The sequence below is a fragment of the Macaca fascicularis genome, chromosome 6 (genome assembly GCF_037993035.2).
Source record: "Macaca fascicularis isolate 582-1 chromosome 6, T2T-MFA8v1.1".
Lineage (NCBI taxonomy): Eukaryota > Metazoa > Chordata > Mammalia > Primates > Cercopithecidae > Macaca > Macaca fascicularis.
This window is the reverse complement of record NC_088380.1, coordinates 156042978-156070257: the sequence shown is the minus strand read 5'-3', so window position 1 is coordinate 156070257 and position 27280 is coordinate 156042978. Positions and strand designations below refer to the sequence as shown.

Sequence of the window (27280 nt, the reverse complement as noted above, 5' to 3'; positions counted from 1 at the left end):
GACTTCATTTTTTGCATATGAATATTCACTTTTCCAAACACCTTTTGTTGAAAGGACCATTTTTCCCTCTTGAATTATCTCAACAGCCTTGTTGAAAATTAACCAACCATAAATGTAAGAGTTCATGTTTATATTTTGGATTGTATTCATTTCTATGCCTATCCTTGTGCTAGTACCACCCTATCTTATTTATTATAGCCTTGTAGCAAATTTAAAAGCGGGAAGTGTGAGTTCTCCAACTTCGTTCTTTTTAAAGATTGCTTGGCTATTCTATGTCCATCCCTTGAAATTCCATATGAATTTTAGGATCAGACCATCAATTTCGGCAAAGAAGCCAGCTGAGATTTTGAGAGGGATTGCATTTTCTATAGACTGAATTGTGTCCCCACCCCCAATTCATACGTTGAAGCCCTGACCTCCAACATCATAGTATTTGGAGACGGGCCTTTGTGAGATAATTAGGTTTAGATGAGATCATAAGGGTGGGGCCCTCATGATGAGATTAGTGCTCTTACAGCAGGAGACACTAGAGAGTTTGCTGGCTGTCCCTCTCCCTTTCTTTCTCTGCCATGTGAAGATGCAGCAAGATGGCAGCCATCTGCAAGCCAGTGCTTCCATCTTAATAACAAGTCTTTTGATTTATGAACAAGGGGCACCTTTCTATTTATTTAGGCCTTCTTTAACATTTTGTAGTTTTCAGAGTACACATTTTGAACTTCTTTTGTTAAATTCATTCCTATGTATTTCTTTGATGCTATTGCCAATGGAACTGTTTTCTCAATTTTATTTTCAGATTTTTTATTGCTACAGTATAGAAATAGAATTGATTTTGGTATTTGATCTTATATCTTGAAACCTTAATAAACTTATTATTTCTAATAAATTTTTAGTATTCCTTGGGATTTGCTGTATAAGATCATGTCATGTGCAAACAGAGATAGTTGTACCTCTTCCTTTTTAATCTGGATGCCTTTTATTTCATTTTCTTCCTTAATTAACCTAGCACTAACCTGAAATGCAATGTCAAATAGAATTGGTGAGAGCAGGCATCCTTGTCTTGTTTTTGATCTTACAGGGAAATGTTATATATAAGTTTTGGTGCCGCAAAAGGAATAGCACTAGAATATAAAATTTTCTTTTTAATTCTCAGCAAGGCAAGTTACTTCTGTAGCAGGGTGCACCCTTACAGATGGAGCAAAGGTGAGGGTGCACTTGGACAAGGGAGGGGAAGGGGTTCTTATCCCTGAGGCACGTGGCCCCTGCTGCTGTGTGGTTCCCCTATTGGCTAGGATTAGACAGCACAGGCTAAACTAATTCCGATTGGCTAATTTAAAGAGAATGACAGGGTGAGTGCATTGGCGGGAGTCACGGCAGAGCAGGTAGCAGGTAATCTGAATGAACTAGAGTGGAGCATGTGATCAGAATGAGTTAGGGTGGCACAGGTGATCGGAATGAGTCAGGGTGGAGTAGGTAATCGGAATGAGTCAGGGTGGAGTAGGTAATTGAAAAAGGTTGCTTTACAAGGAAGTTAAGTTTAAAAGTAGAAGGCAAAGAATTGAACATACTGACATATTAATTCTTTGAAAAGAAATTTAGAACTCATATCTAACAGAAACATTCAGTCTTTCACCATTAAGTATAATCTTAGTTGTAGGTTTGTCTTTGTTCTAGAAAGATAGTTTTGCTGAATACATAATCTTTCCTTGATAGTTATTTCTTTTAGTCCATTAAAGATACTCTTCTGCTGTTTTCTAGTTTCCTTGTTGCTATTGAAAAGTCAGCTGTCTGTCCATTTACCATTTATATGCAGATGATTTGTCTTTTCTCTCTGGCTGCTTTTAAGATTGGCTCTTTGATGATCTGAGGTTTTACTCTGGTATGTGTAGGTGGATTTCTTTTAAATTTTCCTGCAGGAATTTATTAGGTTTTCTGGATTCAAGGATATGTGTCTTTCAACAGCTCTAGAAAATTCATAGCTGTTGTCTCTTCAAATATTGTCCTCCCACTCATGTTCTCTATTATGTATCCCCAGAACTCTGATTAGAAATACATGTCAGGACCTCTCACTATATTCTCCACATATTAGCTTCTTTTTTTTTTTTTTTTTTTTTTTTTTTACCACCTTCTTATATTTTTGATCTATTATCTGTATAACATTTTTTGGATGAAATCTTCTGGTTTATTAGTTCTTTCTTTAGCAACATCTAATCTGCTATTTAATTTATACATTGAATTTTTAATTTCAAAGATTATATGTTTCTGTTTTTAGAAGTTTTACTTGTTTCCTTTTCAAATCTTCTGTACTATTTCTTATAATGTACTGTTCGTTTTTTTGCTCATATTTTCTAGTTTGTTTAAATGTATCAATATAGTTATTATATAATGACAGAAAATTTCAATATACAAAGCCATTGAGGTTCTGATTCTGTTCGCCATTGTTTCTGCTGGCTCTCACTCCATTATAATTTGTAAGTTTTTGACTGACTGTGAGTTACCCATTTTCATAATCACGCTATGTGTGGAAAGTCTTTGAGGCCTGGAATAAAGTTGAGTTCCTCCAAAGAGGAGTATCATTTGCTTTTGCCATTTGCCAGGCGGGAGACTGCTGTAACTTAGATTTTCTGCTTGACTCTATTGTATATTTTATATATTGTTATAATTTTTATTATAAATGTACATGAATAAAGGGTGGATTATGGACAGATATTTTCATAAACAATTTTTCATATATATATATATTTTTTAGACGGAGTCTCACTCTGTCACCAGGCTGGAGTGCAGTGGCGCGATCTTGACTCACTGCAACCTCCACCTCCTGGGTTCAAGCGATTCTCCTGTCTCAGCCTCCCGAGTAGCTGGGACTACAGGTGCCTGCTACCACACACAGCACATTTTTGTATTCTTAGTAGAGACGGGGTTTCACCATGTTGGCCAGGCTGGTCTTAAACTCCTGACCTCATGACCCTCCTGCCTTGGCCTCCCAAAGTGCTGGGATTACAGGAGTGAGCCACTGTTTTATTCCCCTCTACCCAGTGCCAAAGTTGGAACAGGCAAGTTTCCTTGCTCTCTCCCTCTCCAGAGCCAGTTTATTTCTTATCCTTCATACACTGAGAACATTTTTTTCAGGGGGAAACAGCTGTATACATAAGTCTCCTATTGGATTCCCACTTTGACTAGATGCTAAGCTTAGCCTCCTGTTCTCCATGATCCATTTAGACAACAGAGTAAAAGCTCAAGGTCTCCAAGGTTTAAGATAAACTATCAGGATGAAATAAGGCATTGGGAGTCACAGCAGGGTTTCTGTTTCCATTTTTAACCTTTGTAGATTCCTTCCTTTCATGTCAGCACAGCAGTGCATGTTAAAATAGTTGTAAAAGAAATTCATAAAAATTTTAGATTATTTAGATGAGAAAACTGTCTAATAGGGTACTTAATTGTCATGTTGATTACTGTTGGAAATAAAAATCCTCTCATTTGTTTTACCTTTAAGCAAATGGACATTGAAAATATTCAGAAAAATATTGGTCTATTTTTTTCCCTCTTAAAATCTACTTTGAAAGAGATTCCACAAACTCTGTGTGGTAAATGTGAAAATGGTCAAATTATTCCTTTGTGCATTAACACCCTTGAAATCTGATGCTGCAGATCCCCCTACAAAAGGCAAAGTTTATTTCTCCGTGACCTTGAATCTGGGTTGGCCATTTGGCTTGTTTTGGCCAACAGCAGGACATTAAGCTGAGGTTTGAAAAGGTCTTACCTATTAAAGCTTGTTCTCTCTTTGTACTTGGAGCTCTGAGACTACCATATGAACAAGCCGAAGCCAGCCCACTGGAGGATGAGAAGCTATGTGGAGACACCCGGGTTAGCAGCTTGCCAACCACTGCCAGCAGACCCACCTGCTGACTGCATATCATCATGATGAAGCCAGTACAGATAAGCAGAGCTAGAAACTGGGAAACGCTGCCCAGCCAACCCAGAGAATCATGAGCTAAATAAATGATTGGTTTAAGCTATTAAGTTTTTGCTTAAGTAAAAGGTAACTGATACATTCTCTTAAGAATATAATCACATAACTATACCCTTAACCACTTCGGAACAATTTCCTTGCCTTTACCCTTTGTCCTACCTCAATTTCAGAGGGTGTAAAAATAATTACTCACCAAGATATTCTTGCAATTCAACTTATACTAAAGGGGTTTGCCAATACTCAATATAAAATTGAAATCACACCAGTTAAAATGTATCTCGTATATGCCTCTATAAACAAATTAGGAAATATGAATATGTAATTTGTTTGCTCAGTGCAGAGTCTAGTTAGATCATGAAGAAAGCAGTTCAGGATTTTCACAATGGCAGGGGAAGTCACTCTCAGGTGCATGAGACTGAGGCAGTTACTGATATAAAAAGAACCGGGGGTTTCAACTGACATTAAATTCAATATAAGCTGGTGGTGTGAAGTGGCTCCTCAGGAAGTCAGTTCAATCTCAGTTACATCAACGGAAATGTAGTCCTTTGTATTTGCCAGACCTCGAAAACTGTGATCTGTTCTGAGTATCATACTTTAAGAACGACAGCGACACACTAGAATGGATCAAAGAGGAAGACTCCAGGACGATGGCACTGTTGGAATCATTTAAGATGAGACCCAATTTAAGGACCTGTGAAATAGTTTGACATGGGGAAGACCTGGATACGAGTATCTGAAGAACAGTCAAAGGGAAAAGCAAATACAAAGTATTCTTCAGACTTTATGAGGACAAATCTAAGATCAACAATAAAGTAACAAATTTTGGGTCAAACATTTACTAAACCCACAGGCAATCCAACATTAGAATGGCCGCTCTGTGGAGCTTAGGGAAGCCTGGACGAAGAGGTCGAGATGCGGAGGCTGGAGAGATGTTTGTAGGGACATTGTGGAAGGGCGTGTTGCCCCCAGGCCAGAGGGCTCTCTGTGCTCTTTCAGCTGAGTCCCTTTTCCTGCTGCTAATTATCTATCTTCTTTAGGAACTCTTAGCTTGGTTGAGTCTAGGATTATATAAATTAGCCTCGCGTAAGCTGTAACAATGAAAGGTGACCTAACAGCTATGTGCTCTCAAATTACAAACTTTACCAAGGTGACGTCTCTTCTCCCTTGTTAAACGTAACCTTTGAAGATTGCCACACTGTCATAGAATAGGTACTCATCTCAAAAAAACACAAAAACACAAAACCACAAAACCACAAAAACACAAAAACACAAAAACACCAAAAAAACACAAAAACACAAAAACAAAAAAACACAAAAACACAAAAACACAAAAACAAAAAAACACAAAAACACAAAAACAAAAAAACACAAAAACACCAAAAAAACACAAAAACAAAAAAACAAAAAACTATCCTGAATTTTACCCAAGATAGTTTGCACTTTCATTTGCTCTCACATTGATTTATAGGCACAAACCAGGAGTCTCTTCCGATGAGTAAGTTAAGTTTGCAGGATAGTCTTTTTCCTTCTGGGTCAGCACCTGCCCCTCCAAAGTTACCAGGATCCTTGTCTCCCTCACGTACCAACACACTGCCCTCATCCTAAGGGAGAATCTCATAAGAAGAGGCTCAGGGAAAGTCTCTTTAGGTCTTTGTAGATGTTCCAGCTGCCTATGTTTGTCCTTTCTGCCCCTGAGGCATGACCTGGTGGTGCAAGAATGGGCAGGAATCTAAGAAGAGGGTGGGGGAGCTGAGCCTCCTACCTTGACAGGTGAAGCATCTGATGTGGAAGTGGTTGTTGTGCACGCGGACCACTTCCCCTTTGCAGGTGTCTCCACAGCGGTAGCACTGGATGACATTGGAGCTGCCCCGTGGATTATAAGGATTCTGCTGATAAGGAACTGTAAGAGAAACAAAGAGATCACTATCCAGAGGCCCTGATTCTTTACCAAGTCTGCTGCAAGACATTATCATAACTATAGCTGGAAGAAAAAGCTGAAGGGGAAGAAATGATGTGCAAAGTATCTTCAATTCATCATCAGGATGACTGCCAAGCTAAGGTAGCACTGAGTGGTATGAGACATGTCCATAGACCTCCTTAAGCAAGCAAGGACTTTTGAGTGAGCATAGCCTTTCCTTGCAAGAACACAAGCCAAATCCCTGAATGAAGACAAATAAGAGGACATAGAGTATTTCAAGGTAAATTATCAGAAATACCATCTTTTGAGTAAGCTTTAAATTAAAATTAGGCCCCAAACTTGTCCAAGGGAATTTGGGACTTGCAATTGACTCAGAAGTTTCAAAGAAGTGGGTGACAAATGGCTTTTGAGTTAAGCAAGTTACAGCCCCTCTCTGGGCCTAAATTTTCATGTCTATCAAATGAGGGTGGTCAAAGGTAGCACAGACTTTTATAAGGAAGGCATGAAGGGAACGGGAGGCACTCTGGCTGGAGGGAGGCTAACAAGGGAACTCATCTCAAAGCTGCCTTTGAACAGCACTTTCCATAAGACTGGGAAAATGTTACATGTATATAATTAAGAAAAAAATACTGGTGGAGATTATGAAAGGGTTGAAGTCACTGGGAGCTGCAGTTGAGTGGCCAGCACTTGATGATGCTTAAGAGTTCTACTAGCTTATTGGGTCTATTATTCTCTTGCTAAGACCATCTCCAATTTTAGTATATGTGCTGCCAAAGCGAGAATGCTAAGACCATTTCATGGCTACTTTTCTAGATATCCTTTTCTGAGATACACTTGGCTTGGCCATTCTAAAATCTAGTCATCTGATATTTCATTAGGCACCTGCCTAGAGCACAAAATCTCATGGTTGGAAGGAATGTTGGTAACTGTCTGGTTTGATCTCATTATGCATAAGCTGTTGAGGTAACTTTGCCACTGAGAGACTTACTCTTCTCTCTTGTAGAAAACCCCTGTGGCACTGGGGAGAGAATTACTTATTTCTTCAATTCTCACTCAAAGTTGAAGGAATAGTCCAAAAACTTCTGCTCATACCTTATTAGGAGAAGGCTCACTCTTGTCCTGGTTATAAAGATAACCACCTGATTGAGGGGGAATTGGTACCTATCATTTATGTATGTAGACTTCCTGGATAAACTCTGAATAAGCATATCATAAATCAATCTGGACTCACAGCAACCTTGAACTACAAAGGAATTTAGAGCTCACCTACTTTGGGGATTCTTGACCCTGTGTGGTAGTTATGCCTGTTCACTGGAAATTTGAAGCTTTTCTTCTAGGCACATGGAGGATTGCACATGGTGACTTGCTTGGCAGTGAAATGTGAATTGAAATTGTGCATGTCCCTTCCAATTGGAAGCCTTAGGAGCCAGTATGTGATCTGCTATATTGCCTTTTCCCTCACCCAGCAATGAATGTTACCCCAGATGGTGTGCAGGATGCATCAGCTTGGATCCAGATTGAGAAGTCATGGAACAGAACTCCAAACTAACCCATCATAAACCTCTATCATGAGCAAGAAGAAATCTCTGCTGTCATTGCCTCTGAGACTGCAGCATAACCTCGGTCTGACACTTCTCTTTAATTAAATTTAGTGTTATGTACATTATCTTGTAGCTCTGTTCATATTCTCAAAGAGGCCTATGATCTCCAAAACTGATCTCATCTGCCCTCCTCCTTTTAAAGAGGAACAGGAAATCAGGACTTCTGATCATCTCCCATTTACAGGTTTCCTGAATCACAAGCATGCTATAGGGCAAAGAGCTGGTTGCTTAGCACTGAAACTGTGGTTTCTGACAACTTTGCTAACTGGGGTGGAAGAATAATATACTTCTCACAATCTTTCTTTCATGGAGTTTATGCACATTATTCATCTATTTTTCTCTGTCTTAAATTTAAGACAAAAATCAAATGAATCAGCTAGTTAACTAAATCATTAATAACTCATTAAATAGGTCAATACATGCAAAATATTTCAAAAACTGCATTAAGTGCTCCGCAAACGTTCACTGGTATCACGGCCATCACATCCCCCCTGCAGCTCTAAGCAATCCTTCCCCACCCCCTAGAATGTTCATAAACATTCTCTTTAATCTTATTTTCTTTTCTTTTTCTGATTCTTACTCAATGTTCCCTGGAAAATATTTCACTCTCTCTTCTGCCCTGAATTTGTGAGAAAAATATAGATTCTGTTTATATGAGCAGTGTGGTGATCTACCATTGCCAAGGGAAACAAAGCTGTGAGTCTGAAAATAAAATAAGAATGAATAGTACAATCATCACCATTAATGCTGAGAGCTCTTAGAAGTCTCCAACAGTCCCTCCAGGATCACTGCACAAACTTTCATCTACCTCCTCTAATTCAACCTGTCTTATTGTTCAAGAGTCAACTTCTTAGATCAATTTGATTTTTTCTAATTGGATTTGATTTTCTGGGAAAGTGGATTTGTGAGCATGGTCTTCCATGAGAACTCAGTCTTTGAACCACCCGGATAAAAAAGCGTAAAATCAGAGCGAGGGGAATGGATTGGGAAAATAAAATTTTCTGGGGCTGAAGTAGTGATGGGACCCCAGCCCTAACCCTGCTGCATCCCTTCAAGAGAAGGATGCTGCTTTGCTGATGCTGTATGTGGCCAGAGCTCTAGAAATGTCTGATGTTTGTAAATAGTCCCATAAGCAAAAATTCATACATTGTTGGTGTGAGTTCTTCCAGATTGCTGATGTAAGCTGTGATTATAAAAGAACAGTGGTATAACAAGATTTGAGCTCACAGGTGTGGCAAGACCTTTCCTCATGCAGACTGGAAGTAGGAACTCTGGGTGTCAAGGGAAGCTAGGCTGGGATATGCCACATCCCTGCTCCTGCCCTGTAAGCCAACTCACTTCCAGTAAGATTTTATATTCTTGGCTAATTAAATCAGAAACTTAATCTAACATTGTTCTGTGTGTGTGTGTACATGTGTATTGGGGGTGTGTGTATACTTCTTCCTACCAATCTATAACTGCCCTGAAACATTAACATTTGTTGATTTTCTGCTGGTTACCATTTCCACTAATTTTTATTTCAGAAAATGCAAAGTTTCAGTCACATGATTTATAACATTTTTCTTATGGGTGAATGTCTTTTGAATTCCAAATTTGCTTACACATGAATATTTGAACTACCTTTTATGTTAGAAACTGCCTACCCTTGAGAGCAACATTTGAGACTAGTCACAAGCCTTAAAGGACATTAGCTCTGCTCATTTGTGAGATAATCCATGAAGCTGCAACGTTTAGACCTTATGGATTATGTGATCAATTTCTGAAATGCATGCAGAGAACCTCTGGCTTCTTTTTACATTACTGGCCAATAAAGGGTGCCCAAGACAGACATTCCCAGTTACTTGCCCTTAGTGTCATCCACTAGAACATTCTGAGATGATAGACATGTTCCAGAGATCTAAGTTGTCTAACATAATAGTCACAGGTGACCACTGGGCGCTTGAAATGTAACTAGTGTGACTGAGGAACTTAATTTTAAATTAAATATAATTTTAATTAAAATAAATCTACGTTTAAATAGTCACAAGTGATTAGTGGCTACCATAATGACAGTGCAGCCTGATAGTTAAAAACAACAACGACAAAAAAAGACAATAAAAACCACAAAACACCAGGCAGAGGGAAAAGAAATGAAACTTGGTTGAATCCTGGAAATATAAAAATAACATGTACAAATTAATTTAGAAATATCACCTCACACTAAAATGATTCGTTTTTATCCTCAAAGAGTTCTAAAGTTGTACTTAAACAATTTGCAATTGGAACCAATTACACAGTCACCCATCCTGAATTTGACCTGGAAATAAAAGATCATGAGCAGTGAAATAAATGCTAATTTTTAAAGAAATCACACACTTTTAGGCACTGAAAGACTGAACAATCCTAATCTTTCCAAGAATAAAAGCAAGTAAATCAGTTGCCAATGGCTGTCGGTATAATTTTTTAAGACAAAACAAAAAACAAAAAACAACTTATCAATGCCTCTGAGATTAAAAATTAGGGATCTGAAACATTAAGCCCTCTTTTGTATGCATACCAAATCTTTAGAGTTCTATGAAAAAGTACATCTTAATTCCACAACTAAATTTGTAAGTAAAGCTCTTCCCAAATTTTAGAGATAATTTCAAGTTGTTGGAGCAAAACAACATATTGGAAGGGGAAGTGTGACCGACCTCCAGGTAAATAAAAGGAGCACGGGAGTTGAACATAACAGTAAACAAATTCAGCATCCAGTTTCTCCACCTGACTTTTCCTCCCTCTCTTATCTGTTGTTCTTTGTCTCTGTGTGGCTGGGGTAACCTGGGTTCCAACTCCCTCTCTGCTGTTACCTACTGTTCTAATTTTGGGCACATCATCTAACTTCTTTGACCCCAATTCCCTCTATAGAAGAGGTTGAACAAAATGATCCATACAGGTCCCTCCAATTACATGATTCTGCCTTGTGTGTCCTCTTCTGTGACTCTGTCTCTCCCTCCACACTCTCTCCTCTCCAGTAACTGGTCTCACTTTTAAACGAGACTTTGCTTTAAGTTATCAGATTTATTAGTCTCTTTTAAAAACAGCTAACGACACGATTCCTCTCCTATAAGCAATGTGACCTAAGTTATGTTCTTTCACTGATGTGCTGCCTGCACAGTTTTTTCCTCTCCTGAGAGTAGCTTGACCTTGTAGATACAAATGTTCCCACATTTTAATAGAGTGTCTTTAAAGTAGTCTTTAAACGGTAGGAGCACCAATGCTATGCCGGTGTATAATTAAAAGAGTGGCAAAACTGACTTGGAGACAGCGTTAGCAACTGTGAATAATTGGCTGGGAGTGTAATATAAACAGTGGAACTTCTGGTTGAAAGGTGAAACATCAAGCAGAGAATCCACTGGTTCAGCAATGAGCACACAGCAGCCCAGGGCCCAGGGGATGCCACACCTAAGCATGCAGGGTGCAGCCGCTTTCACACCTTGGCTTCTCAATTAGAGCTCAAAACTCAGAGTGTTCACAGGCATCCGCTAAATACCAAAGAAGATCCAAGTGTGGGTCCAGGCATTTCGCAGGTAGAAAGCAGCTGCCTGAAACATCAAGGTGGGGCCTGTATATGAGAGGATCTGGTACTTCACAGCAGGGGCCTCCGGTTTGATTTCAGAGTTGAGCCAGGGCCCAGGCGCCGATCCTGTTTCCTACAGTGAGGCCACAGAGTCATGGGATCGTTACACTGAAAGGGGCGAGAAGCACACCACACAGCGGGTAAGGAATGGATGCTGGAGTCACTGGGCTTGGATTCCAGCCCTGCCACTTGCTGGTTGTGTGATCTTGAGCAATTTACATAAACCCCCCCTCAGTTTCCTCATCTTTAGAGTAAGAATAACTGAAGTAATTTGTGAGTATTAAATTACTTAAATTATATAAAAGTGCTTAGTGCATTGCTTGGCCTCAATAAGCAATAATTAATATTAAAGGATCCCTGAATCCATGTCTCCTTACCCCCAACCCAGTGCAGGGATTCTTTCTAAATCACCCCTATCAGCTACCCATGGAGCTTTGCTCAAATATTTCTCAGATTCATTTTCTGACAAGTCCAGCAAAGGTTTGCTGGTGTTTCCTTTTTGCTGACTGCCAAGAAAAGAACCCGTTGGCTGCAGACCATTCACCACTATAAGCAACCTCTTCTTTCTCCCCGTCTCCGGAGGTCTCTTTGCTTATGGGTTTGTGTGGCTGCAGAGGTAGGTGGCTGGCATGCTTTTGATACATTCTGCAGAGAACTGTGTGAACTGGGTGTTTCCCTGTGCGAGGAAGAGGGGTTATGATCTACGTTATCCTAGGGCGTTGTATTTTGGGCACATCTGCTGTTTCCAGGGGAGGCATCAGTGTGTTTGTTGTGTATGCTTACTTAGAATAAATGAGTGATTTGTTTTCTGAAAACTCTGATAGGGAGATTACAAGAACTGCTTCTGGTAACCCCAAGGGCCGTGCAGGTGTCACCTCATTGTGGCATTCATCTGCATTCATTGTATGAATACTTGGGAGTAGGCTTTAGAGCAGAAAGGGCCTGGGAGGCTATTCGTATACATGAGATTGTGAGCTCCCTGAGGGCAGGGACCATAGCTTTCCGGTTCACCATTACACCTCAGTGCCAGGCACAAAGTGAGCCAGGCCCATCTCGTTGTGTCATTGTTTCATTCATACTTGCAGAACAAAGAAAAGGATGGCTGAACTGGTCCAGTGGTTTCACTTAACAGATGAGAAAGCTGAGACCCAGAGGACAAGGCAGAAGAGGACAAGAAAAACTCACACAGCAACTGCTGCTAGCCTCAGTGCATGGAGGTATCTGTTCTTGGACCACAAAATGAGAGAGGCCAGAGAGGGTGAGGTGGGGAGAGTTCACAAGAGGCTAAATTATCCTAAGTCTGGAGGTCATGCTGACGTTTAGGGTTAGAGTTAGTGGGCTGGGGGTGCATGTTCCAAGATGCAGAAGCATAACATAGGAGAGGGTTTGGAAGTGAAGCCATGCATGAAGTTAATGCATAAGGAAAGGTCTTGAAAGATAATAGATAATATTTAGAGGGTGGGTCCTCTATGTCAGGCAGTGTCCTCAGCCACTTACATATGTCATCTCATTGAGCCCTCGTAACTCAAGAGGGGATACTATTATCTTCATTTTACAGGAGAATGAAACTTAGAGACCTGAGGCCCCTTGTCCAAGGTCACACAGTTAGTAAATGGCAGAGGCAGAATCTGAACTCAGACAGTCTGACTTTCAAACCCAGGCTCTTACCACTAAGCTCAACTGCCTGCAATGCCACAGTGCCAATGGAATGGCTACCTCTGGGGGGGAAGTGGGAAGTGGGGGTAAAGGGGTATCTAACTTTTCCCTAATAGTAGTCATCTATTACCCAGTTGTTTTAAAAAACAGTTTAAGAAGATGTAAAACTAATGATTGGAGGTGACTAGAGTACAGGCCAGGAAATAGGAAGAGCAATTCAGCATCCCTGGCAGGTGATGAAGAAGCAGTGATTGCTGCTCCAGGGCCAGGGATGTCAGCTTTGGGCAGCATCCCTGGCATGGGCAGGTAAAGCCTGACAGGTGTGTGTGCTGGGCCCCAGAGAGATGCAGGCGCTGCAGGTGTTGGCAGCTGCAGCAGGGCGGAAGTACGAGTCCTCTGGGAACCCCTGGGTCCTTTCACAGATGGCCCCGGCCTGGCTGCAGTTTCCCATGTCAGCGGGTCAGTAACACAGCCTGTCTTCCCAGGAGCATGTTGTAAAACCTTTGCTGCAACAGAAACTCCTCCGCAGCTTCCCTCTGCCAGGCTCATCGGCATGCTCCATGGTTATGGCGTGTTGCTGGCAACACGGCTCGCGCCGCCTTCTTCAGAAACGTGTTGTCGGGACATGTGTCAGAACGGCATGCTCTTGGCCAGCCAGACTGCTCTTGTCTGACAGCCAGCTGCCACACGGCAGCTCCAGCAGAAAGGGTTTGGGTTAGATAGACCCAAAGGGGCCTTCACTGCAGCAAGCTTCACAAGCAAGGAGGACTAAATGGCAGCCCATAACATCAGAGAGTTCTTTATTTCTTGTATTTCAACCGGTTCCTATTTCAAGATAAGTGAAAATGAAGTTTCAGCTGCCGGGTTGCTGCCCCTCCCTCCTCTCCTCTTTCCTCCTCTGCTGTTGACTGTGCCTGTGTCTGCGGGCTCAGCACAGGGCCCCTTTCAAAGTAGTCAAGTAGATCTGTGTTCTCATTTCTTTCCCCAAGATTCTCCTCCCTACCCTTGGGCTGGGGAACCGTTCTTATTAGCTGGGCGTAAAGGAGCCCTTTCTGCCCTCCCTAACTTATGCTTTCTCTAGAATATTTAGCTTTGTCATAAATCCTTCTGTTCTTCTAAAGGGACAGGCTTTTAAAATTCAAAAGCTAGGAAGCCACCCCTTTTGTCCCTGTTTTCTGCTGCCCATCCCAGCCCGAGGCCTTGCTCACTGAATAGAGGGAAAGGCACAAGAGTGGTGGGTAAAGGAAACCCTAGTTAATATTTCAAAAATACCATCTGGCTACACTTGGTCATGGGTTTTAAGAGCATGATATACACAGTGGTATAAAAAGTAGCTGAGGAATAAAGAAGATTTGATAGAGAAGGGGAGATATCCCTAGGGTGTCTACCAGTCTGGGCATTTTTTCCACTTTGGAGTGGGCTTCTGCCAATCACCACATACTCTCTTGTCACTGCTGAGTCAGTTCTTTGTGATCTTTACAAAGCCCCCAGTCAGGAACACAAAGGAGCCGGTAAAAATAGCTAAAACAACTAACATTAATGGAGCAATCACTATGTGCCAGGCATTGTGCTATGTGCTTCCCAAGCATCCTCTCATTTAATGCTCACAACTTCATGAGACAGATACCGTATGATCCCCATTTTCTGTATGAGCATGTGAAGCACAGAGAGGATGAATAATTAGCCTGAAGTTACACCACATATAGGTTTTAGAGTGAGGGTTCAGACAGGCATCAGCAATTCTAGAAGGGGCTCAATTTCTTCTCATCTCCTTTCTCTCCAGTGGGTGTTCCATCAGGTCCTCCTTCTGCCCAGTGTATCCTGAAGGAGAGAGGAGGGACTGCCTCGACCCCAGCAGGGAGAATGGGGTTGCCTTGCACTGGAGGCCTGTGGTGCTCTTTGCAGCATCTCTCCAGCTTATCTGAAAAATACTATTTGGGTTTCGTCTGGGGCCCTGGAAACTATGTTGGAAATAGAGGAACTTTAGGAAGCCAGCAATTGTCTTTGTGCTATGAGTGACTCAGTCTCCTGGCCCTTGAGCCAGAGGTTTTAATATGTACACAACACTTGCTTCCTGAGATGCTGGCAGGCCATCATGCACTGATGTATTGCGGGGAAATCCAAGGAATCTTAACTGTGAACCCGGCTTTCCTCGAGATGCCAGGGAAGTATCAGAGTGGAGGGAATAGAGAAAATACCTAGTCTAGACATCTCTGAAATTTTTTTTTTTTTTTTTAAAGCTATGAAGCCTTTCTTGAAATGAAATGATGAAATGGCCTCTAGGTTATACTGTTTCTGTTGCCAACCACGCATGGAATGCAAACCTGTGACACCCTGGTCATCGTTCAGGGAAATTCCCTAGACCAGGGGTTGCCTGCGTTGGATGTGGATCCCTGAAGGACTTTCTTTGGATGGCCCGGTGTTTGTTTTCACATCCTTGCAGATCACCATGGTTCCTACCTCTTGTTTTTACCTTACCCCTGGCCAGCTTCTCTCCTGTACTGCCAGGCACTTTCAGGCCTTGGAGCTATGAGCCCCACCTGGAAGCCAGGCAGATGAATGCAGAGCTGCAGTGACTGAAGTAGGGTAGGGCCTGAAGTGTCACCCCTTGTGACCTCATCCCACCCCATGGCAGCTTCCAGGGCCCCTTCTGCCCCATCTCCTCCACTTTCCCATCCTGACAGATGCAGCCCTGTGGCTCAGGGTCTCTACGATGCTGGCCACACCAGGACGAGCAGGAAACATTGGGGAAGTTCCAGTTTCAGATCAGGGACACTTGCCTGAGGGCAGGCCAAAATGAGGGCTAGACAATGCGAGTCAGGAAATTCCTGAAGCCGTTGCAAGCATCCTCCATTCTTATGGGGCAGAGGTCTACTGGAGGCCCCTTTTTGTGTCCAAAGTGCTCCTTCCATTGCTCAAAGTCCTACAGGACTACCCACTGATGGCCTCCGCAGTCGTCCGCTCACTAGAAGCTTATCGGAAGTGATCACACCATGTGACAGGACCCTTCCCTCAGAAATCTGAACTGCTAGCCAGGGTCCCATTCCCCAGGGCTGTGAGGACAGCCTGACCACCACTCCAATTCCGTCCCTTCCTCTTGCTCCTCTCTCTCCCTGTTCATTCACTCTCCTCCCCTCTTTCCCCTTCTGCTTTTCTTTCTTCTTTCTCCTCTGTCATACTGCAATTCTTGCTAACATCTGGTTCTTCCTTGGGAGAGAGAACCAGTTCCTTGTCTGTCATTCAGCTTCTGTGAGGCCTCAGGGAGGACACTCCCCATCTCCAGGCTGTTGTTTTCCCATTTACAAAGTACAAGAGTTGCATTCTGTCATCTCTGTTTCCTTTCAGTTATAATTTTCTAAGCATATTAAACACAGGTCACAATATGACATGTTTTTAGAGGCCAGGCAGGTCATGTAAATGGAAAAATTGACCCAAAGGGACCAATCTGGAGAGTCTGGGCCACCTAAAGGGGAAAAAATTACTGGGCCTCAGGGGATTATGGCCATGCACAAATATGTCAAGGTTCCAAGGAGGCCTATCTGTGGGGGCTAAATCCTGCCTGTGGGCCTCCAATTTGGGGTCTCTGCATCCAGACAGATAGATGACCACAAAGTCACTTTTAATCACCATCTGAGGGAAGTCACATGCTCACCACATGCCTGTGGGATCTGGAAGAACAGAATATTCTGGAATGAGGTCTTGCAGAGCCCCTGGGTGGATGGGGACACACCACAGAAGCATGACACTCTCAAGGTCTCGGTGACATTACTCACGGGCAGGCGGTGGTTTTCAAACGTTTTTTGACCGTGACCCACTGGACGAAATTAATTTTGCATAATGACTCAGTTCACAAATATGTGAAACAAAACTTTCATAGTCAAAACTTAGTACAATCAAAATTTTGTAGTGCACGTGATGTGTACTGATATTTTATTTTATTTTTTTATTCCATTCTATTTCATTATTTTATGCCATTTCATTAAAAAATGTTATTTGCATCCCCATACGTCGATTTCAGGATCTGGCAATGGGTTGCACCACATAATTTAAAACATCCTTCTCTAGGGTATGTAAAAGATCACAAGTCAAAGAATGATACAAATTCTTCTAACTTTGCGCTGTCCAAAATGGTAGCCATTAGTCATTTGTGATTATTTAAATTAAAATTAGTTAAACTTAAAAATTCAGTCCCCCAGTCCAACTAGCCAATTTCAAGTACTCAATAGCCACATGTGGCTAGTGGCTACTCTAGTGGACAATGAAGAAATAGTGTTTTCCTTCTATGGAGTGTTCTATTGGATATCTGGTCTATGCCAAACTTCACTGTTTGCTAATGAAGAAACTGGGGCACAAGGCCCTTCAAGGAGATATATTTGAGATTGGGAAGGCATGGACTGGGGCCAAACTGATGAAGCCTCAGGGATGTCTGTCAGTGGTCACAATAGCAGTCAGGACGAGATGTGGGCTTTGCAGATTTATCCTCACTACAGGACTCTCAACCCAAAGTCCACATCCTGCCTTCCATACACAAGCTGTCAGATCCTAACCTTAATCTTCACAGAAAGCAGAAGCCAATCTCCATGTTCTACTGGGCATTTATGGGAAAGCTTATGTCAGCTGGAGAGCGAATAGGGTATGGAACCTGTCAGATCTGGGTTTGAATTCAGGCCGTGCCTCTTACAGACCTCTCAGTGTGTGCAAGTGTGAGCAAGGCGCTTTGTGTCACTGAGCTTTAGCTTCTCCATCTGTAAAATGGGGATAGTCATATTTTACCTTCCTTTCAAGATTTTTGAAAGAATAAGATGCAATATACATAAAGCACTTATCACATTTTCTGGCATATGGTAAGTGCTAAGCAAAAGCTTGCTATAATAATAATGATAATGATAGTAATACTACTAATAAAAAGAGACTAAACCATGTGGAGATGTAAAGATAAAGTAAAAACACTTTCTACCCTAAAGGAAGTTCCAGGCTAGGGTAGGGGAGGTTGCTTTTTATTGCATCTCTAATGCTAAGCCCAGTACTGGTAGGCACTTGATTTTTGTATTTCAAAGAAATGACTGACTAAATGACTAAATTATATCCACAAGTAGCTACAATCTAAGGTAGAACTTGGTAAAAGAATCAGAGAGGACAATACATGCAGTGAGATGATTTTTATGCATTATTCCTGATTAGGAAGGGGAGAAGAGAGAAAGAAAAATTAGGAAAACTACCATGGAAAGATGGCATTTTAATTTTTTTTATTAGGCTGTGTTGGTACATGATACATGGGACTAAGAAGTCAAGACATAATAAGTAACCAAGAAAAATACAGAAGAAAAAGACCAAAAACAGTAGGAGGAAAGATAAGGAGTATTTTGAGACATCCTTTGAGATAAGAGAATTTAAAGATCTCCCCCAAATCAATGGACAAACATCCCATTTTATCTTTAGGAAACAAAGCATCATTCAAAGTTTCAAACTGAATTTGTGTAGTCTGGGGGAATTATTTAATCTCTGTGAGTATCAGCAAGGAGTTCTCAATTATGGTTTGGCCCATGTATAATGCCCTGCACACAGCGTTTTTCACCCACAAACGTAGTGGACATCTGTTGTTTTGCCTGCTCAGCATCTGCTCTCTGCTTCATCTGGCAGTAGAATCTCTTTCCTGTAGGGAAACCACTCCATGGGGTTTGGGTGGGGCCTGTCCCAGCATGAGGTGGGGGAGTAATGGTTAGGCCAATCAGAACAGCCCAATCCCCTTTCCGTATGATTGGCAGGCATATGACCTAATTCTCTCTGAGGTTTTTCTGCAAGAGCTCTTAGAAAAGCCTCCTGGTTGCTAAGCCAACCAGGAGGTAGTCTGGGGCTCCTTTGCCATCTTGCTCCACATGTTGAGAGAACCTGTTAGAGATGGAGAGAGACAGGGAGAGAGAGATTGAGAGAGAGAGAGAGAGACAGAAAGAGAGAGAGAGAGAGAACAGAACCCTGAATGCATGCATCATTTAAGTCTGTGGATTTTCCTGGATCTGAAGCCACTGTGCTTCCCAATATACAAACCAACATAGTACACTGGAGGGTGGGAGGAGGGATCAGGAAAAATAAATAGTAGGTAATAGGCTTAATACTTGGGTGAGGAAATAATCTGTACAACAAACCCCCATGACACAAGTTTACTTATATAACAAACCTGCACAAGTACCCCCCAACTTAATATAAAAGTTTAAAAAAGAGACAGGAGCTAGCTTCAGTTAGGGTTTTTTCACTTGGAATGAACTAATTTATGTCCTAATTACTCACAATTCTCCATCAAAATCACAATCTTCCATTAATTTAAATTAAACAAACATTTCAGGGCCACTTCATGCCGATACACCTTCTGTATCTAATATGAGCCATAGCGTGGAGATTGCTGGAGATTGAATGATGGACCAGGTGAGCATGGCCTCTGCCCTCATGTGACTCACACTCCAGTGGGGGAATGGTGGGAGAGGAAGAGGAGTATTGTGGCAGACATAGTTGCTTCCCAGCAGCCACTCCTTCTTCTGTGAACAGAATCTCTTTCCTGGAGGAACCAATTTTTGTTTAATCTCCCCTGAGCAGCCATGTCTTTTGAGAAAGGTTGTGACCTTTCCTGACTTGGGGAGGGAATCTTGTTTGGTGAAAACTGATCCTAGTAATCTCGTTCCTTTGCCAATGATTTAATTTAGGCAAAGACATGTGAAATACTCCTGGCTAATGAGATACCAGGGAGGTCCCCTGGAGTGGGAGAGGGCCCTGGGAAGGTTTTCTTGGATGGAGGTCGTTATGCACATGTGATGCTGGAACTGCAGCCCTGGAATCCATGATGGATTCTGAGGGGAGAGCTCCTTAAGATGGAAGGAATCTGGGTCTTGATGGTGTTGCTGAGTCTCTGAATTAGCCTACCTTGGAACTGGCCCTCTCTGGGATTCCTGTTATGTCAAATAAACGTGTTTAGATTGTTCAAGCCAGTTTTAGCCGGGGGCTGTGACTTGTCGCTGCAAACATTCTAGCATCTACGCAGTTAGGAAAGCTTTCTGGAGCAGCTCCGGATATGAACAAATTAGCCAAGCAGAGTTACCATAAGATTGGGGGTCCTATAGCAAAGTCAGTGGTTGGGGGGTCCTACAGCAAAGTCAGTGGTGGGAAGGAACTGGAACAGATTCCTTCAAGGTGGTTTGACTGTATGAGTGTTTCTCAAAGTGGTCAGCTGATCACCTGCTTCAGAATCACCAGGGTGGGGAGCGGAATTGTTAAAATACAGATTCCTGGGCCCCATCCCAGACTTCCGAATTGAGCTTTACATTTTAAACAAGCTCCTCTGGAGATTCTTTTCCTCACTAAAGGTCAATACGTCTTGGGCTAGAGACTAGAAAGAAGATCTTCGCATAGTCTTCAGCACTGAGAGAATTTTTGAAATCTTGATATCTGATACTAATGTGTATCAAAAGTGCTGTCAGCATATAATGTGCCAATATCCTTCGAGTATTACAAAGTATATTTTCTCTGATATGTTTGCCAACTTTCACAAATGTTTAAAAAAGTCAACTGGCATTGAAAAAATGTCCCAATACAGTTAGATTAAACACACACTTAATGCACTCAGCCCTGGCAGATGGTTTTTCTTTTCTAAAGTTGTTGTTCCTTTTAGGAAGAGCTGTTTTAGGTCTGTTATTAAAGCCATCTCCCATCAGGCAGACATGAACAACACAGGTGGCTATGCTGGCAGAGAGATGGGCAGATGGGCAAAGGTATTTTTTCTCGCTCCGTCATGTCTTCCGAGCTCTGTCCCTTCAGATTTCAGAGCCAGCATGTGATAGTGTCACTTGTGCAAACCAAAGTCAGTCCTTCAACATGATAAATTGAAATTCATCCTTGGCTCCTCATATTCCCCTTCCTGGCCTACCCATTATCAAGTCATATAGACCAATCCCTTACAGAGCACTTGAGCTCAGCCTACTCTCTTCATCTCTTCCAGCCATAGCCCAGCAACAGGCATCTTTCACCTGGGCTACCACAGCAGCCTTCTACCGCACCTCTTCTCTAGTTCACCAGCTCTTCACTGGGGACAATTCCATGACCCCTACCTCTCTCTCAGCAGTCATTTGACAATGCCTGCATTTGGTTATCACAAATGGTGTGTGTGTATGTATGTGTGTGCTATAGGCATCTAGTGGGTAGAGGCCGGGGATGCTGCTAAACATTCTACAATGCACAAGACAGTTCTTCCTCTTCCCCTTAATGCAGAATTATCTAGTCGAAAATTCACAGTGCTAAGTTGAGAAATCCTACATTCGATGGATCCCGTCCATCCCACAGATCTCAGGTCTAAGGCCCTTCACTGACTTTCCTCAGGAGTATAAACCCTACTTTCGTTGGTTCCCATAGTCCTGGGTACTCTCTCTTGATTGCACTGCAATCAAGGATTTGTTTGTATATCAGTTGTGATTATTTGCTTAATGTCTATTTCCTCCATTGGGCTCTAAGCTTGATGAGGGCAGGGACGGTATCTCTTGAGCTTATCTCTCTAGTCCTAATTCTGAGCAGAATACCTAGCACACTGTGGTTTACAAGAAACATTTAAAAAATAATTTACTTTGTACAATTCATGTGTAATTAAAAAACACAATGATTAGTATAGCTCTTGTCTATAAGAAAACGACATCCTTGTTGGGACCATCTGAAAAATCTCTACTACAAGATGAGAAGTGTCTTGTAGTTTAAGAAAAGCATAGTCAGGATACTGCAGTTGTTAGCAGTTCTGAGACTTTTTGGTGTCAGCACTCCTCTATACTCTTAATTTTTATTGCAAACTCTAAAGAGCTTCTGTTTAGATGGGTTACATCTATAAATATTTATCATATTAGAAATCATATCAGATATTTTTTAAAAACAAAAATACACAAGCACAGATTCCAATAGCCATCAGGGTGATGGCCTCATCACACATCACCTCTAAAAAACTCCACTGTAGTAAAACAATGAGAATGAAAAAGGCAAATAACTTCTTAGAATTATTACGCAAATAGTATTATCTTGTGGACTCCTTGAGGGGTCTCAGGGACTTTCAGGGATTCCTGGAACATCTTCAAAAGCTGTTGTACTCCAGAAATCCTGATGCTATAGACATCACATCTTGAAGAGGAATCAGAGCAAGTTGATTGGAAATGCTCCATCTCAGCTGGCTCTGGAAAGATGGGAGGCATCAGGACACGCCACATAGACAAACACCTCTTCTTCTGGCCCACTGAATGGCTCCACAGCAAGAATAAGCAAACTATGGCTCAGGGACAATTCTGTCCCACTGTCTTTGTAAATAAAGTTTTATTGGAACACAGTCTTGTTTACTCATTTACATATTATCTATGATTGCTTTCAGGCTACAATAGTGGAGTCGAATAGTTGCAACAGAGACCACATGACTGCAAAGTCTAAGATATTCACCATGTGGTCCTTTACAGAGAAAGTTTGCCAACTTTTGTTCTTTAGAATGTTTGCAAAGGCAAAGAGTTCAGTAAAAACTAAATCTGAGGTCAAATGACTTTTTAAATGTACTCCTTGTCTCTAAATTAGTCTGGGGGTCAGTGAGTGAGGAAGAAAGGTGGGAAAGAACGTACTTCCATCAGGTGGGGTAAAAAGACCACTAGCTTGGTGAGCCATACTGAGACTTCTAATTCTCTAACATACTGGGAGACCTGGGGCAAGTCACTTACCCATTTTGGAAGGCTGAAGAATACAGGGGAAAATTTCCCAACAGCCAGAGCTGCAAATAACTGCTTCTCTAGGTAGTGAGCTTCCTGCATGTGGGAAGCTGGCAGAGGCTGCATGATCACCATGCCAAGACAGATGGGAATCAGACCTTTGAGAATCAAATGCATAACTGTATTAAGTCAGGGAGCACTGACTAAGTGCTCAAGGGTAGGTCATGCAAGTGAGTGACATCAGTTGGGATAACACAAAGGGAGTGGGAGATTGTGGCTAAACAGGCACAGCCCCTACTCAGTTCCAATTGATTCCTGCCAGGTGGGGACATGGGCTCAGTGAAACCAGAAATATGGATTTAAAGTAAAACTCCCAGTTTTTATATCTTGGCTCAAATATTTAAAAAATAAATGAAAAGAATACTATGTGAGACAACTAAAACACATTTATGGATCATTTTCTCACCCAGGCCATGAGGATAAAATAAACTTTGGTGTCATTGCCAGCTTAAAAATGCTTAGATTCTAAGCAAATAAAAGCAACCCTTTGAGGGTTTTCTGATTTTCAAAGTATCTTAACATCATACCTCATATTTTTGTTATTCAACAGCATAGTCAGGACTAGCACCTGGGACTTGTGACTCTAAGCCTAGTGTTCACAGGACAGCTGCCGATGCTGCCACAGCAGAATAAAGATCTGCACTTAGAGGAGTGGATGGAATGGAACAAAATAAATGTGAGTAGTGAAGGGAGGAGAATTAATCAGAATGAGTGAGCAGGGAGAAAGGTCTTTCCAGGAGGTGTAGTAGACGTGACTAGGGCAGCGTACATACAGAAGACAATCCATTTGGAACCACACGTGTGATATCAAGTGAACAGCTACTTCAGGGAGACCTTCTTTTAACTTCAAAGGCTTAGGAGCCAGTAGATTCCTGTTTCACTCGAGCTAGTTGGAACTGGGTTTTGGTTACTTGTACTCTAAGAGTTCTTACTAATACAAAGTCTTAAAGAGGAGATTAAAGGTTTGCACTATTATAGTGCAAGAACAACCAAAACCAATACATAAATGTATTCCAATAAAAATCTGTATTCTAATAAAATGTATACATAAATGTATTCAATTCAATGCATAAATGTATTCCAAAAATGTGTTCCAATAAAAATTTATATACAAAGACAGGTAGTGTGTCAGAATTGACCCTTGAGCCATAGTTTATCCACTCTTGCTACAGAATCATTCAATGGGCTAGAGAAGAACAGATGCCACCTATTTTACAAAGCCTGCTCAGAGGTTATTTGCTGGAGTTATTAGACTAGATGACCTTGAAGGCCCCTTCCCACTGTGAGATTCAAGGATGCTTTGAATTGATTTTGTCTTAAGTATATAGAGGTAGAATCTCTACCCTCAAATCAAGCTATGTTCCGAAACTATGTCTGGAATGAAACGTGTCCTCCAACAAAAAGCCTCCAACCATAATTACCAGTTCTACAACTGAGCATATGTTGATGGAAGCCTCGATTCACAGTGAGCCAGTTAAAATGCAAGAAAGGGACAGCTAGCAGATCTTTCAAGTTAGAGTCCAGGCTGTTAATTACTTTTGTAAAAGAAATACATAAACATACAGATGGCAATTACAGTAAATATGATCATCTACATATAAATATAAAAATCCTACCCACTCCTCAAGGCCTATCTCATATGCAACACACTTCTAGAAATATTTCCTGCTTCTCCCCTCCTCCCTCTCCAAATATGAGCTTTCTTTAAAAATCTCATGTCATGTGCTTCTTATGGCTAAGCAGTGGTTCTCAAAAGGATGCATTCTCAATCCTATGCATTCTCAAATGCATCAGAATCCTTGGATATCTTGTTATGACACATGACCCAGGGTTTTTCACCCAGAGGGTCCAGGGTAAGGACTGAAACTGTGCATTTCCAACAAGTTCCCAGATGATGTTCATCCTGTGGGTCTGGAGACTACATTTTGAGAACCACTGACCTGCAGCATAGTTCACCTATAAGATACCTACCTTTTCATTTGTTTTATTTCTCTATCAGACTGCAAATTACTTGAGGAGGGATGCTACTCAGTTCTGTGTACCCTGGAGTATTTTTGTGGGCACTCAACAAACATTTGGACACACCTATGGGGTGAGCTGAGGAGTTAAGTTTTTGGTCAGCATAAACGTGACAGCTGTTTCCTACAACAGGTATTTCTTGAGCCCACAAGGAAGGCAAATACAACAGACTTGTTCCCACGAAACAACCAGCACAGGAAATTTCTGTGGCTAAACCACGCTGTAATGGAAATCGCAACACAGTGAAGCTCACCGTTCTGGTGGAAGAACACAACCCAAATTAAACCTGTCAAATGGTTATGCAACTTTCACCACATATAAGGTGGTTACCGTGCATTGGGGTGGGGGGGTGGGCAATAAAAAATAACAGAAATACTAAAGACTATCTAAATCCCCTTTATAGGAAATCCATTAAAAAAGTATGTTGGAAATACAAAACACTGACTTGTTGTGTGACCAAACAAGAAGAGCTCACCTGGGGAAAGACCATCTTCCCTAAAAGCAGCAACGAAGGAAGCAGAGACACCTCCAGACAGTGACGGATAAGCACAGACTTGACATTAGGGGAAGAGAAAATGTGAGGAGGGACTCTGTGACGGCTGAATTGTGTCCTCTTGTCCCTCTCTCTCTTACCCCCCAAATTCACGTGATGGAGTCCTTACCCTCCGTAGCTCAGAATATGATTGTATTGGGCAATAGGGTTTTTAAAGAGAAAATTAAGTCAAACTGAGGTCATTAGGGTAGGCTCTAACCCAATATGACTGGTGTCCTTATAAGAGGGGATGGGACACGGGCATGCACAGAGGGACAGCCACGGGAACTCACAGGGGAAAGATGCCCACCTACGAGCCAGGAGAGAGGCCTTAGAAACCAACCTTTCCCACACCTTGATCTTGGACTTCTAGACCCCCGAGCTGTGAGAAAATAAATACCTATTGTTTTAAGCCACCCCGTGTGTGGCATTTTGTTATGGCAGCTCTAGCTAACTAACACTGTAAATAATTATTTTAAATAGCATAAAGGATATAAAAGCTGTCAGGGAATCAGGACCATGCAATGGCCCTGGAGTAGAAGGTCCCCACAAGTCCCAGCCCTATCATCTGCTGGTTGGAGGATCCCAGTAGGTTCTAAGGAGTGATCTCCTTTCCTCACTCATTCTACACACAGTAGCCAGGGGGATACATTCAAAATGCAATCTGATGATGCTTAACCCAGACTCCCACCAACTCCAATGGCAACTTAAAACCATTCAATGACTTCCCTCCACTCTTGGGATAAAGCCAGACTCTTTGCCATGGTCCACAAGGCCCTGTGTGATCTGGCCCCTGTTGGCCTGCCCAGCCTGTCTCAGACTCTGCTCCCCTCTGGCAGGAGACAGCAGCCTCACTGGCCTCCTTCCTTTTCCAATGCATCCTGCTCCGTCTCCACACTGGGAGATTCCCACTCCAAAACAGATGCACCAGAGATGCTTCCTGTTCAGCTGGGTTACGTGTCCTAGAAAACACATTTTGAAGCAGGTGGCTTTCAGCAGGGAGAAGTCCTGTCTGCTCATGCCCCACTGCCCTGGTCAGGTTAGCCATCAGGAGAAACTGTCTAAGCAGCAGCTGAAAAGTGTCAAGAGCATCGGGCGAGGGAACTGGTAAAAAATGAGGCCTATGGAGGGGCACGCAGGATGTTCTTCCCAATCTAGACACTGATGAATCCTGGTGACAGCACCATTCCTCTGGGAGTTGTAAAAGGAACTGAAAGGTGAAATTGTGGGCCTGTCGGCCAAAATGAGTCACCTGCTCTGATGGGCATGATGAAAGGTTTCTTTCTTTCTGGTCTGGATTGCTCACGCCCTTCCAGACACAAAGAGAAAAAGCGAAGCCTCTATCCTATGGTCACTATTCTGTGTCTCTTTTGATCATCATTTAGCTGTAGAGACTATGCTTTTGGAATGAGATACTGAAACACATGAAGGGATACATGGTCTAACAGTGGGATGAAACATTTTGCAGTTAAGACAATTGTATATGAGGACACTAGACCCACAATGAACTGAGTCTTTTTACCTTGCCCCATTTACCTATAACCCAAATAAAGCTGTGTTTGCCTTGTGCTCAATTTCTGTGTTGAGTTGTATTAAATTTTAATGATTGAAAGAAACACAGCCAGCAACCAAAAGTAATAAAAAAGCAATTCAAATCTTTTCTGGCTTTATTCTCAAAGAACAGCCAAGGGAGGAAGGCATCTGTTTAATAACTAGCAAAACAGAGGCTAACACAAAGACTTTCTCATTCATTGCCTCATTTGATCATCACCAACCACGAATCAGGTGAGGCAAGGATCACTCTGTCTATGTTATAGATGAGCAAACAGAGGCTTGGGAATTGGGGAATGTGCCCAAACTTCAACACAGACCTTCTGATTCCTAGTTCAGTAAGCTTTCTCCTCTCTATAGGCACACACACATACACACACACCACACATACACACACACACAACACACATACACACACACACCACACACACACTCCACACATACACACACCACACACACACACCACACATACACACACACCACACACACACCACACATACACACACACCACACACACACACCACACATACACACCACACACACCACACATACCCACACACACCACACATGCACACACACCACACACACACACGCCACACATACACACAACACACACGCACACGCCACACACACGCACATGCCACATACACACCACACATACACACACACCC

The 27280-nt window shown here is 42.1% G+C and overlaps 1 protein-coding gene across 7 annotated transcripts in view; it reads right to left on the bottom strand.

The window, feature by feature from the left end:
- Window positions 1-27280, bottom strand: part of ABLIM3 (actin binding LIM protein family member 3) — a 119561-nt gene that overhangs the window by 71364 nt on the left and 20917 nt on the right. For all 7 annotated transcript variants that reach the window (XM_005558207.4, XM_065546947.2, XM_065546948.2 and 4 more), the window contains exon 3: window positions 5730-5867. In XM_005558207.4, coding sequence (XP_005558264.3) covers window positions 5730-5867 — 138 coding nt within the window. The remainder of the gene's footprint in view (window positions 1-5729; window positions 5868-27280) is intronic.